The sequence below is a fragment of the Pseudorca crassidens genome, chromosome 2, assembly GCF_039906515.1.
Source record: "Pseudorca crassidens isolate mPseCra1 chromosome 2, mPseCra1.hap1, whole genome shotgun sequence".
NCBI lineage: Eukaryota > Metazoa > Chordata > Mammalia > Artiodactyla > Delphinidae > Pseudorca > Pseudorca crassidens.
Window position 1 is genome coordinate 65565869 of NC_090297.1, and position 13915 is coordinate 65579783.

General features: G+C 35.0%; 1 protein-coding gene across 3 annotated transcripts in view; it reads left to right on the forward strand.

Annotated features, from left to right (window-relative positions):
• MSH4 (mutS homolog 4) overlaps positions 1-13915 on the forward strand; it is a 98229-nt gene that overhangs the window by 46070 nt on the left and 38244 nt on the right. For all 3 annotated transcript variants that reach the window (XM_067726597.1, XM_067726596.1, XM_067726595.1), the window contains 4 exons: positions 7103-7167; positions 8294-8463; positions 12289-12425; positions 13421-13524. In XM_067726597.1, the coding sequence (XP_067582698.1) occupies positions 7103-7167; positions 8294-8463; positions 12289-12425; positions 13421-13524 (476 nt within the window). The remainder of the gene's footprint in view (positions 1-7102; positions 7168-8293; positions 8464-12288; positions 12426-13420; positions 13525-13915) is intronic.

Consider the following 13915-nt stretch of genomic DNA (forward strand, 5'->3'; position numbering starts at 1 on the left):
CATTACTCCAGGAGGTGGGTCAAGAAAGATCTTGCTGTGATTTATGTCATAGAGTGTTCTGCCTATGTTTTCCTCTAAGAGTTTTATAGTGTCTGGCCTTACATTTCGGTCTTTAATCCATTTTGAGTTTTTTTTTGTGTATGGTGTTAGGGAGTGTTCTAATTTCATTCTTTTACATGTAGCTGTCCACTTTTCCTAGCACCACTTATTGAAGAGCCTATCTTTTCTACATTGTAGTTTCTTGCCTCCTTTGCCAAAGATAAGGTGACTGTATGTCTGTGGGTTTACCTCAGGGCTTTTGGTCCTGTTCCATTGATCTATATTTCTGTTTCGTGCCAGTACCATACTGTCTTGATTACTATAGCTTTGCAGTATATCTGAAGTCAAGGAGACTGATTCCTACAGTTCCGTTTTTCTTCCTCAGTATTGCTTTGGCTATTCAAGGTCTTTTGTGTTTCCATACAAATTGTCAAATTTTTTGTTCTAGTTCTGTGAAAAATGCCATTGGTAATTTGACAGGGATTGCACTGAATCTGTAGATGCTTTGGGTAGTATAGTCACTTTCACAATATTGATTCTTCCAATCCAAGAACATGGTATATCTTTCCATCTGTTTGTATCATCTTTGATTTCATTCATCAGTGTCATATAGTTTTCTACATACAAGTCTTTGGCCTCCTTAGGTAAGTTTATTCCTAGGTATTTTATTCTTTTTGTTGCAATGGTAAATGGGAGTGTTTCCTTGATTTCTCTTTCTGATTTTTTGTTGTTAGTGTATAGGAATGCAAGAGGTTTCTGTGCATTAATTTTGTATCCTGCTACTTTACCAAATTCATTGATTAGCTATAGTAGTTTTCTGGTGGCATCTTTAGGATTTTCTATGTATAGTATCATGTCATCTGTAAACAGTGACAGTTTTACTTCTTCTTATCCTACTTGGATTCATTTCATTTTTTTTTCTTCTCTGATTGTTGTGGCTAAAACTTCCAAAACTATGTTGAATAATAGTGGTGAGAGTGGGCAACCTTGTCTTGTTCCTGATCTTAGAGGAAATGCTTTCAGTTTTTCACCATTGAGAATGATGTTGGCTGTAGGTTTGTCATATATGGCTTTTATCATGTTGAGGTAGGTTCCCTCTATGCCCACTTTCTGGAGAGTTTTTATCGTAAATGGGTGCTGAATGTTGTCAAAAGCTTTTCTTGCATCTATTGAGATTATCATATGGTTTTTATACTTCAGTTTCTTAATATGGTATATCACATTGATTGATTTGCATATATTGAAGAATCCTTGCATTCCAGGGATAAACCCCACTTGATCATGGTGTATGATCCTTTTAATGTGCTGTTGGATTCTGTTTGCTAGCATTTTGTTGAGGATTTTTGCATCTATATTCCTCAGTGATATTGGCCTGTAGTTTTCTCTTTTTGTGACATCTTTTTCTGGTTTTGGTATCAGGGTGATGGTGGCCTCATAGAATGAGTTTGGGAGTGTTCCTCCCTCTGCTATATTTTGGAAGAGTTTGAGAGGGATACGTGTTAGCTCTTCTCTAAATGTTTGATAGAATTTGCCTGTGAAGCCATCTGGTCCTGGACTTTTGTTTGTTGGAAGATTTTTAATCACAATTTCAATTTCAGTGCTTGTGATTGGCTTGTTCATGTTTTCTATTTCTTCCTGGTTCAGTCTTGAAAGTTTGTGCATTTCTAAGAATTTGTCCATTTCTTCCAGGTTGTCCCATTTATTGACATATAGTTTCTTGTAGTAGTCTCTCATGATCCTTTGTATTTCTGCAGTTTCAGTTGTTACTTCTCCTTTTTCATTTCTAATTCTGTTGATTTGAGTCTTCTCCCTTTTTTTCCTGATGAGTCTGGCTAATGGTTTATCAATTTTGGTTATCTTCTCCCAGAACCGGCTTTTATTTTTATTGGTCTTTGCTATTGTTTCCTTTATTTCTTTTTCATTTATTTCTATTCTGATCTTTATGATTTCTTTCCTTCTGCTAACTTTGAGTTTTTTTGGTTCTTCTTTCTCTAATTGCTTTAGGTGTAAGGTTAGGTTGTTTGTTTGAGATTTTTCTTGTTTCTTGAGGTAGGATTGTATTGCTATAAACTTCCCTCTTAGAACAGCTTTTGCTGCATCCCATTGGTTTTGGGTCGTCATGTTTTCATTGTCATTTGTTTCCAGGTATTTTTTGATTTTGATTTCTTCAGTGATCTCTTGGTCGTTTAGTAACATATTGCTTAGCCTCCATGTCTTTGTAGTTTTTACAGATTTTTTCCCTGTAATTGATATCTAGTCTCATAGCGTTGTGGTTGGAAAAGATACTTGATACGATTTCAATTTTCTTAAATTTACCAAGGCTTGATTTGTGACCCAAGATACGGTTTATCCTGGAGAATGTTCCATGAGCACTTGAGAAGAAAGTGTATTCTATTGTGTTTGGATGGAATGTCCTATAAATATCAGTTAGGTCCATCTTGTTTAATGTATCATTTAAAGCTTTTTTTTCCTTATTTATTTTCTGTTTGGATGATCTGTCCATTGGTGAAAGTGGGATGTTAAAGTCACCTACTATGATTGTGTTACTGTTGATTTCCCCTTTTATGGCTGTTAGCATTTGCTTTATGTATCAAGGTGCTCCTATTTTGGGTTCTTAGATATTTGCAATTGTTAAATCTTCTTCTTGGATTGGTCCCTTGATCATTATGTAGTGTCCTTCCTTGTCTCTTGTAATAGTCTTTATTTTAAAGTTTATTTTGTCTGATATGAGTATTGCTACTCCAGCTATCTTTTGATTTCCATTTTCATGGAATATCTTTTTTCCATCCCTTTACTTTCAGTTTGTATGTGTCCCTTGTTCTGAAGTGTGTCTCTTGTAGACAGCATATATATGGGTCTCGTTTTTGTATCCTTTCAGCAAGTCTGGGTCCTTTGGTTGAGGCATTTAATCCATTTACATTTAAGGTAATTATTGAAATGTTTGTTCCTAGTACCATTATCTTAATTGTTCTGGGTTTGTTTTTGTAAGTCATTTCCTCCTCTTGTGTTTCTTGCCTAGAGAAGTTCCTTTAGCATTTGTTGTAAAGCTGGTTTGGTGTTGCTGAATTCTCTTAACTTGCTTGTCTGTAAAGCTTTTGATTTCTCCATCGATTCTGAATGTGATCCTTGCTGGGTAGAGTAATCTTGGTTGTAGGTTTTTTCCTTTCACCACTTTAAATATATCTTCCCACTGCCTTCTGGTCTGTAGAGTTTCTGCTGAAATATCAGCTGTTAATCTTATGAGGATTCCCTTGTATGTTTTTTGTTGCTTTTCCCTTGTTGCTTTTAATATTTTTTCTTTGTGTTTAATTTTTGTTAGCTCGATTAATATGTGTCTCGGCATGTTTCTCCTTGGGTTTATCCTGTATGGGACTCTCTGTGCTTCCTGTACTTGGGTGGCTATTTCCTGTCCCATGTTGGGGAATTTTTCAACTATAATCTCTTCAAATATTTTCAGCCCCATTTCTTTTTTCTTCTTCTTCTGGGACGCCTATAATTTGAATGTTGGTGTGCTTAATGTTGTCCCAGAGGTCTTGGAGACTGTCCTCCATTCTCTTCATTCTTTTTTCTTTACTCTGCTCTGTGACATTTATTTCCACCATTTTATCTTCCAGCTCTCTAGTCCGTTCTTCTCCCTCAGTTATTCTGTTATTGATTCCTTCTAGAGTGTATTTTATTTCAGTTTTTGTGTTGTTCATTAATGTTTGTTTGCTCTTTAGTTCTTCTAGGTCCTTGTTAAACATTTCTTGTATTTTCTGTCTTCTATTTTCAAGATTTTGGATCATGTTTACTATCATTACTCTGAATTCTTTTTCAGTTAGTTTGCCTATTTCCCCTTCATTTACTTGGTCTTGTGCATATTTATCTTGCTCCTTTGTCTGTAATATATTTCTCTGTCTTCTTATTTTGTCTAATATACAGTATTTAAGGTCTCTTTTCCCTAGGCTACAGGGTCACAGTTCCTCTTATTTCTGTTCTCTGCCCCCAGTGGTGGTGTTGGTCCAGTGTCTTGTGTAGGCTTCCTGATGGGAGGGACTGGTGCTTGCATTCTAGTGGGTGGAGCTGAGTCTTTTCCCTCTGATGAGCAGGGCCACGTCAGATGATTTGTTTTGGGCTGTCTGTTAGCTTAGTATGACTTGATGTAGTCTGTGTGCTGATGGGTAGGTTTGTGTTCCTGTCTTGTTTGTTGTTTGGTATGACATGTCCAGTGCTGGGAGCTGCTGGCACTTGGGTGGACCTGGGTCTTGGATTCAGATAGAGGCCTCAGTGAGAGCTCTTGGCAGTTAATCTTCCCTGGGACCGGGAATTCTCTCATGGTCCAGCATTCTGGACTCGGTGCTGCTACTCCAGAGCCTCAGGCCCATCTTCTGGTCGAGGAACCAGGACACTGCAAGTCTCTCATCCTGGCAATAAAGGGGATAAAAAGAAAAAAAAACTAACAAAACCCCAGACAAATGGTAAAAAGTAGAATCAAACAAATGGAAACAGAAACAAGGAAACATGCCGCACACACAGAAAAGAAACAAAAACAGAACCAAATAAATCAAATAGCAAGAGAACAACCAGACAAACAGAAGAACCAAAGAATGAAATCAAACAATTAAGAGGAAAGCTGACAAAAACCCAAAACCAAAAAATAAAACCAAAGCAGAATTCTAACGGAAGAATGAAGCAAAGAAACAAAACAAGCTGACAAAAATGATGTAAAAAAAAATGAAAAAGAGAAAAGGGAAAAAAGACAGAACAACAGAAAAGTAATGTAGAAATAAAAATATATTTTAACAAATAGAAAATGTATTAAAGAAAAGAAGTCAAACAGAACCCTGGAGAAATTGTAAAAACAAAATCAAACAAACAAAAACAGAAACAAGAAAACACACACACACACGTGCAAGAAACAAAACAGAGCCAAATAAAACAAAAATCAAGAGAACAACCAGAAAAATACAAGAACTCAAAAATGAAATCAAACAATTAGGATTAAAACTAACATAAACACATAACCTAAAAACAAAAACGAAACAGTGTGCCAATGAAGAATAAAGCAAGGAAACAGAATAAACTGATAAAAACGATTTAAAAATAATAAAAAGGGAAAAAACAGGCAACAGAAAAGCAAAGTAGAAATGGAAATATAAAAGAAAAACAGAAAAATATATTAAAGAAAAGAGGAAGAAAAAAATAAGGGAAAAGAACACAGAACAACATAAAAGCAAAGTAAAAATAGAAATGTATAAAAAATAAAAATATTTTATAAACCATGGAGATCCCAGAAGACTGAATTTAAAAAAAAAAACTAAAACAACAACAAACAAAATGAAAGAAAGAAAAAAAAGCTAGAGCCAACAACAGAATGAATCAAAATGTAATAAAATTAATAGTAATAATTATGTTTCCCTGGAGTCTCCGCTGTTAGTGTCCTTACATGCCGTGAGCCGCAGCTCACCTCCGCCTCCCCAAGAGGCCCTCCTCTGCCTCTGGGCTGGTCTCTGGACCTGCTATGTGCCCTGTGGGGACCACTCAGTCTCTGATCTGGCCCAGTTCCTGCGTGTGCTTGCCCCCAAAGTCCACAGCTGCCAGAGCTAGACCGTTTTCATTTGTGGGAACACTCATTGTCTACTCAGATATTCCATAAAAACAGGGTCTTCCTAGCTGATTGTGGGGGTTTGATCTGCAGCTTGTACAGCTGATGGAAAGATTTTAGATCTTCTTCTTTAGTCACCCCATCCCTGGGATTCAGCTTTGGTTTTATCCCCACCTCTGCATGTGGTCCACCCACAGGAGTCTGGTCCTGAGGCTGCCTTGGAGCTCTTGGTCTGCCCCTGTGAGGACTAGGTGCAGAGGTGGTATGACTGCTTGGATCACGAGAGCCCTGGCGGTGCCAAATGTGCAGGGAAACCAGCGGCCACAGGTGCCGGGTCAGTTGTTTAATAAGATATTCCTCAGTTTGCGTGATCGTTTCCTCATGATTAAATTCTGCTTACCCATATTTGGCAATAATACTCTATGAGCAATGTTGTATCTTTCTCAGTGTATTACATCAGGAGGCACATGATGTCATTTTTCTTTCCCTTCTTGGTGATAATAACTGATTAATTACTTCACTATAAATTTATAAGTAATCTGTGGAGAGATACCGTGAGACTGTGTAAATATACTGTTTCTTGTCAAACTTTCACCCATTGATTTTGTTAGTTATTAATGACTTTTACCTGAAGTAACTCCAATGGTTACAGAATGGTGATTTTGTCATCTATTTTTAAATAGATGGGGGAGAAAAGGAGCATGTAATGATATAAATTTTTTGATTTGAAAAAGGGACAGGAAATATGTCATAATACTTAAGAGTATTTATCTTTGGAAGGGTGGTAGAATAATGAGTGATTTAAATGTTTTTCTTTATGCTCTTATGCATTTCTAGTTTTTATTGGTATGTAAGTATTATTTTTCTATTAATAAGCAAAAAAGTTATTGCCATTGCCTCATAACAAAACTAAAATAGGAGGTAAAAGTCAGGTTACCTATGTTTTCTCTCTTTTCTGTTTATTCAAATAGTGATCACTCATAGTTTCAATTAAGCAAAATAAAATCCCTACTTTTGCCGTATAAGAATGGATAAGTTGCTCTATTTACAAATATACAAAACACTTTCTTAGTTTAATGTATTAATACATTTAACCCAAATTTTGGAGTTATATGTAGAGTACTCTGAATGTACAATGATAACTGTTTAACTGCATTAATAAGTAGTTAATTAAACTAGTTAAACTACATTAATAAGTAGTTTAATGTTAATGTTAGTTGGGCAGCAAGAAAAATAAAAGTCATAGTAGTAAAGCAGTGGATGCCACTGTTTAGCCATGTGCTCTTTATCTGAAAAATGGTCCAGATACAATCTGTCTTCACCTTCATACCTAAAATTTCTGTTATGAGTATATAAATGAGAAGATGAAGCAAGAAAATACTTGGTAAAATGTAAAGTACCAAACAAGTCTAAAATGCTTTGTTTGAATAATGTCATAATTTATTATCCTTAATTATCTTTTTCTTTATTCTTTAATAGATTACTCTGAAGAACTGTAACACACCTTTATTAAGAGCTTACTATGGTTCCTTGGAAGATAAGAGGTCTTTGTCATTCAACTGTTAATAAAACAGCAGATTATTTCTTTCTTCCTGATCATAACTGATTTTAAGAACTCTAATTATATTCTATAGAACAATTAATTGAGCTTTGGTTAACAGAAATTTTAAACTGTTCATTAAAAATTTATTTATATATTATATTTTATAAATACCAATAAATAGGGTAACAGCACATTGAGGGTTTGTGTTAATGGACAATTATAATAGCATTAAAAGTTGAAATCATACAAAATTTTAATATTTCTTTTTCTTTTTAACTATTCTCCATGGAAAGACTTGCAAATATAAAAATACATTATTCTTTTGTGTTAAATCATGAAGGACTTAATGTAACCAAAGAATAGTCTATATGAATACTGAATAAGATCTAAGTACAGTTTAATTTTAGTATTGCTTTTAGCAGTGGCACCTTGGTTCTTGAACAAAATGGCTTGTGATACTTAAAAGCTGTTATTTTATTGATTCAAGATTCACACCTTATGTGAGGTCACAAAATGAGGTTAATAAAACCGAATTATTACAGATAAATACAGAACAGAATACTGTAAAATAAAAGGTTAGGAAAATAGGTGTTACCAGACTTCTGGTCTGCATGATCACTGCACTTAGACACTGATGATTGAAAGGTTCCTGTTATACTGTCTCATAATATGCTTAATCTCCCTTGCACCAACTGAGGGCAAGGACCATATGTTAATCCTTCTTTGAATCCCTGCACCTAACACAGTGATTGCTACATGGTATAAGTAAATGTTTATTGAGTCAATGAGCATGAAGCCAGAATTTTTATAAAGTGCTTCAAGGATATATTTTATATTCACAGACACAGTTGATATGTGTAATTTGGGAGATCTGTTTATCATCAGTTGTAGGATTGTTTTTGGTGGTCTCATGTTATTTTAGGAGAGTAGTTATGACTGATGAAATAGTTTACAATTGATGTAGTCACAGTCCTAATTTATGTAATTTTATATATATTGTTTATTTATTTGCAAAATAATTTTCAGCAATAATTTTAAGAAAATATGTTATTTGCTATCGTTAACTGTTGTTCAAATTATCAATTAACATAACTGTTTGACTTATTGCCTATAATGTTCTTTTTTAGGTTTGTAATCATACTTGACAAGATTAAAACAGTAATTAATGATGATGCAAGATACATGAAAGGATGCCTGAACATGAGGACTCAGAAGTGCTATGCAGTGAGGTCTAACATAAATGAATTTCTTGACATAGCCAGAAGAACATATACAGAGATTGTAGATGACATAGCAGGTAATGTAATTACTTGAACATATTTATTCTGTTTTTTAGAAATTAAACAAAATTTTTTAGGACATGTTGTGCTTTTTTTGCTGATTATATTAACGATGCATATTTTAAATTTATTTTTTGTTACCAAGACAAATAACAGATAATGTTAACAGATATTATCATTTAAGGAGCCTTAAAAAAAAGAAGATCTCACAGTGTTATAATGTGTCCCTTCTTTTCTACAAACTTAAATTTAGAGTTCCTTCAAATTTAAATATAGGGTTACATGAAGGCTAGGAGAGTAGTTTACCTTCATACAATGTTGAGTATAAATTGCATGAAAAATACTGGCTATCAGTGCTAAAGGGTTTCATTGGAGGAAGAGATATCATTTTTGTCTAGAAGAGGTAGCATTTCAGCTAGTACAGTAATTCATTTTGTGAATTTACTAATCTCCTAGTTAATATAGACACTGTCCTAGGTACTGGGAATACATAGTGAACAGAACAAAGTCCCTGTCCTCATGGAGCTATAATAGTAGTAGAGACAGATAATAAACATACACACATATGTATGTGTGTGTATATATATATATGGATATATATATATCCATATTGATATATAAAGTACATCAATCATATATAATACATAATTTCACATGGATTTAAGATATATGAAGAAAAAAATAGTAGGTCAGAGGGGTCAGAGTGTGACTGGGTGTGGAGGCATAGAGGATGGGAATATTTTTAGTAGAATAGCCTAAAAAGGAATTCTGCCCTCTGGCAGTGGTACATACTGAAGCACAATGGCCTGAGGAAACCTTAAGGAAATTTGTTAGGATGGTATAGGGCATTTCCTTACAGAGCTACTAAGAGATAAGGTCAGAAATGTAGACTGGGGATCAGAATTTAGTTTTCAAAGGCCAGATTGGAGATGTTTCCCAAGGAGAATGAAGAGGCACTGAGATGTTTTTGCTCTATGGAGTGAAATTGATCAAGAAGATATGTTGAATGAATTTGAGTGGCGCAATGGAAAGAGGAACTATTTTAAGCTATTACAAGTTAACAAAGCATTATTTAGGGTGTATATGAGAAGAGAGAGATGCAGAGGTTGAAGGAAGAATTGATAAGAATTAATCATTGAACTCAAAATGGATTAAAGACCTAAATGTAAGGCCAGACACTATAAAACTCTTACAGGAAAACATAGGCAGAACACTCTTTGACATAAATCACAGCAAGATCTTTTTTGACTCACCTCTTAGAGTAATGAAAATAAAAACAAAACCAAATGGGACCTAATGAAACTTAAAAGCCTTTGCATAGCAAAGGAAACAAAAAACAAGATGAAAAGACAACCCTCAGAATGTGAGAAAATATTTGCAAATGAAGCAATTGACAAAGGTTTAATCTCCAAAATATACAAGCAGCTCATGCCACTCAATATCAAAGAAACGAACAACCCAAACAAAAAATGGGCAGAAGACCTAAACAGACATTTCTCCAGGAAAACATACAGGTGGCCAAGAGACACATGAAAAGATGCTCAGCGTCACTAATTATTAGAGAACTGTGAATCAAAACTACAATGAGGGGCTTCCCTGGTGGCGCAGTGGTTGAGAGTCCACCTGCCGATGCAGGGGACACGGGTTCGTGCCCTGGTCTGGGAAGATCCCACGTGCTGCGGAGCGGCTGGGCCCATGAGCCATGGCCGCTGAGCCTGCGCGTCCGGAGCCTGTGCTCTGCAATGGGAGAGGCCACAACAGTGAGAGGCCCGCGTACTGCAAAAAAAAAAAAAAACTACAATGAGATCACCTCACACAGGTCAGAATGGCCATCACCAAAAAATCTATAAAAAATAAATGCTGGAGAGGGTGTGGAGAAAAGGGAACCCTCTTGCACTGTTGGTGGGAATGTAAATTGATACAGCCACTATGGAAAACAGTATGGCTGTTGCTTAAAAAATGAAAAATAGAGCTACTGTATGACCCAGCAATCCCACTATAGGGCATATACCGAGAGAAAACAATAATTCAAAAAGGCACATGCACCCCAATGTTCACTGCAGCACTATTTACAATAGCAAGGACATGGAAGCAGCCGAAACGTCCATCAACAGAGGAATGGGTGAAGAAGGTGTGGTCCATATATACAACAGAATATTACTCAGCCATAAAAAAGAACAAAATTGGGTCATTTGTAGAGATGTGGTTGGACCTAGAGTGGAGTAAGTCAGAAAGAGAAACAAATACTGTATATTAATGCATATACATAGAATCTAGAAAATGGTATAGATGATTTTATTTGCAAAACAGAAATGGAGACACTGATGTAGAGAACAAACGTAGGGATACCAAGAGGGAGAGTGGGGGTGGTGGGATGATCAGTAGATTGGGATTGACACTATACACTATTGATACTATATGTAAAATAGATAATTAATGAGAACATACTGTGTAGCACAGGGAACTCTACTTAATGCACTGTGGTGACCTAAATGGGAAGGAAATCCAAAAAAGGGGATATATGTGTATGTATAGCTGATTCATTTTGCTGTACAGTAGAAACTTACACAACATTGTAAAGCAACTGTACTACAATAAAAATTAACCTAAAAAAATATTGGGAGGGAGAATGGGCTACAGTGAGAGCTGGCTGTCTCTCTGTTTTCCAATCTGCCAAGCAGCCAGGCCTGGCTGGTTGAAATGTGGCTCATTCCTCCTCATCCCATCAGAGCTTCTTTACCAACAGCAGCTGCCTTCCACTTACTCACGCCCAGTCATCTAGGGCTTGTCTCTCGTTGGAATTCCATTCATTTAGACTTGTGTCTGGATCTCTTTCAGTATCTTTTATGACAGAAGATTTCTAAATTTATTGTTTTCTCATGGTTACAGTGGCACTGATGGTTTTTTGTGACTTTTTAATATCCTAGCTGAAAGTGGAACCTTCTATAATTTCTTTGATTTTCTGGTTTTGTTTTTATTGGCCTTTTTTTAAAAAAAAACTAGTTTTTTACTTTTTTAACTTTTTTAAACTTTTTTACTTTTTAGTAAGCTATTTATTTTTATTCTAGGACCAGGTCCTTCTCAGTTAATTTGGAAGTAAGCACCATCTAAATGATCAGAAGGAGAACCTGGCTAAGGCTCTAAGTTTTTCTCATTCACTTTTTCGTTTATTCAGTCATTTATTAAATTGGCAGACATTGGTAGAACACCAACCAGCCCTGAACAGAGCAGTGGGCTCGACACCATGGTGGGGCAAACACAGATGAATGACACAGTTGTGACCACAAGTTAGTGGCTTAAGTTGAGTTTTAATTGGACTCACAAGTGTCTTCTCTTAGGAGACACAGAGATATCCAGGAGTAGACAATGGGTCTCTTGTATTAAATGTCATTAAAAAAATCTTTCCTGCCTTCAAAGTTGAAAAAAATAAAAATAATACAAATGAATCTATATACAAAATGGGAACAGATTCACATAGAACACAAACTCATGGTTACCACAGGAGAGAGGGAGGGAGGGACAAATTAAGAGTATGGAATTAACAGATACAAACTAGTATACATAAAATAGATAAGTGATAAGGATTTACTATATAACATGGAATTATATTCAATATCTTGTAATAACCTATAATGTGCAAAAAAATCCCACTGGATCACTATGTTGCACACATGAAACAAATGCAATGTTGTAAAACAACTATACTTCAAAAAAAAAGAAAAAGGTAACAAGGCCTTCCTACTTATATATAAAATAACAAGAAAAAGTTATATGATTTTTTTAAACATGAAGAGTAATTTTTCTCATTAAATTTCTTTGTTTTTCTTGTTTCTGGTCACTAGGAATGATATCGCAGCTTGCAGAAAAATATAGTCTTCCTTTAAGGACAAGTTTTAGCTCTGCTCGAGGATTTTTCATTCAGATGACTACAGACTGTACAGCCCTACCCAATGATCAGCTTCCTTCAGAGTTTATTAAGGTTCATTCTAGAGTTTTGGTTAGGAAATTATTGTTTCTGATTTTACAGAATTGCATTTACATATTTTCAGGCACTTCTTGAGTATTACATGACAAATTTCTGAATGTTTTGTGTATTGCTTCTCTTACTACTACTCACCCACCTAATAGCTTTACTAATCGAAAAGCAATTGAGAAGATTTTTTAGAAAAATACCAAACACAGTGTTTCCCACAGTTCTGGGAGCTTGATATGGCTAAAAAAAGGAAAATGAAGAAAGAAAGTCCAAAAGGAAGTTTTGATCAAAGACGTTTGGAAAGTACTGTACTACCTCTTCTCAATGCACATCTGCCTATTAAAGGTTTAATAAAAGTCCTAGAGTAGAGAAATTTGCTTGATTTTTTAAAATCTCGTATTGCCAAACCTTTGGGCCAGGGTGATATTTTTTTCTATAAACATGTTAACTCCTCCACAATATACCAGTTTGGGAAAGTCTAACCCACTTTGTTTTCTCTGCCCCCAGGGAGTACCTTTTGACAAAAACAAACCATTCAACTTTTGGGTCTTTAAAATACCTATTGTATTACCAAGTAATGAGGGATGGATGAAGTAAAGAATGGGCTGAGAGTTAGTAATGGGGTTAGAGATTGAGTGAGGTTTGGATATGGGCCAAGGGCTAAGACAGGGAGGGATCAGAGAGGGAGTGAGGATTACTATCTACCATGCATATTATTACTTGGTAATAAGATGTAGTGTTTTAACATTTCTACATGGCTACTTTAAGGCCTGTAAAAATAGTCATGTCAGATGGACCAGGTTAAAAAATTCTGCTTTAACTTTAGAAGTGATCTTCCTTTTCTCTTTCACAAACATTATTTGGGATTTTTTGTGAGATTATTACCTGAAAAATTAAAGTGATTAACTGAAGTACCTATACTTATATTGTTTTAAACCTGTATGTTTTATTTCATAAGAGTATATATGTATCTTGACATTTATTTTTTAATCTCCTAGCAGATTTCTAAAGTGAAAAATTCTTACAGCTTTACATCAGCAGATTTAATTAAAATGAATGAAAGATGCCAAGAGTCTTTGAGAGAAATCTATCACATGACTTACATGTAAGAGCACTTGAAATTTTTGAATACTGAATTAAACTCGTTTAATTTGAGGTACTATAAGTTTCATTAATTGACTTTTTGTCTGGTTGTGGAAAATTGTAGTTACAAATGTTAGCAAGGAAAGACCATTTTCTGGAAAACCATTTAAAACTTTAAAGTCTGTCACTGTGATTGGGATCACTGAGCCTCACAGAACATTCAGGGCAAATCTTAATTACAAAACCAAACGAAACAAACACATTATACTGTGTTATAGAAAAAAGTTTGATACACAACCAAATTTCTCCATTTCAGCAGTACTTCATTCATTCTTTTCATAAAGTTTTAAGAAATGTCATAATGACATGAGCTTGAAATACCTGTAGTACCACTGATACTTTTGTAGTATATA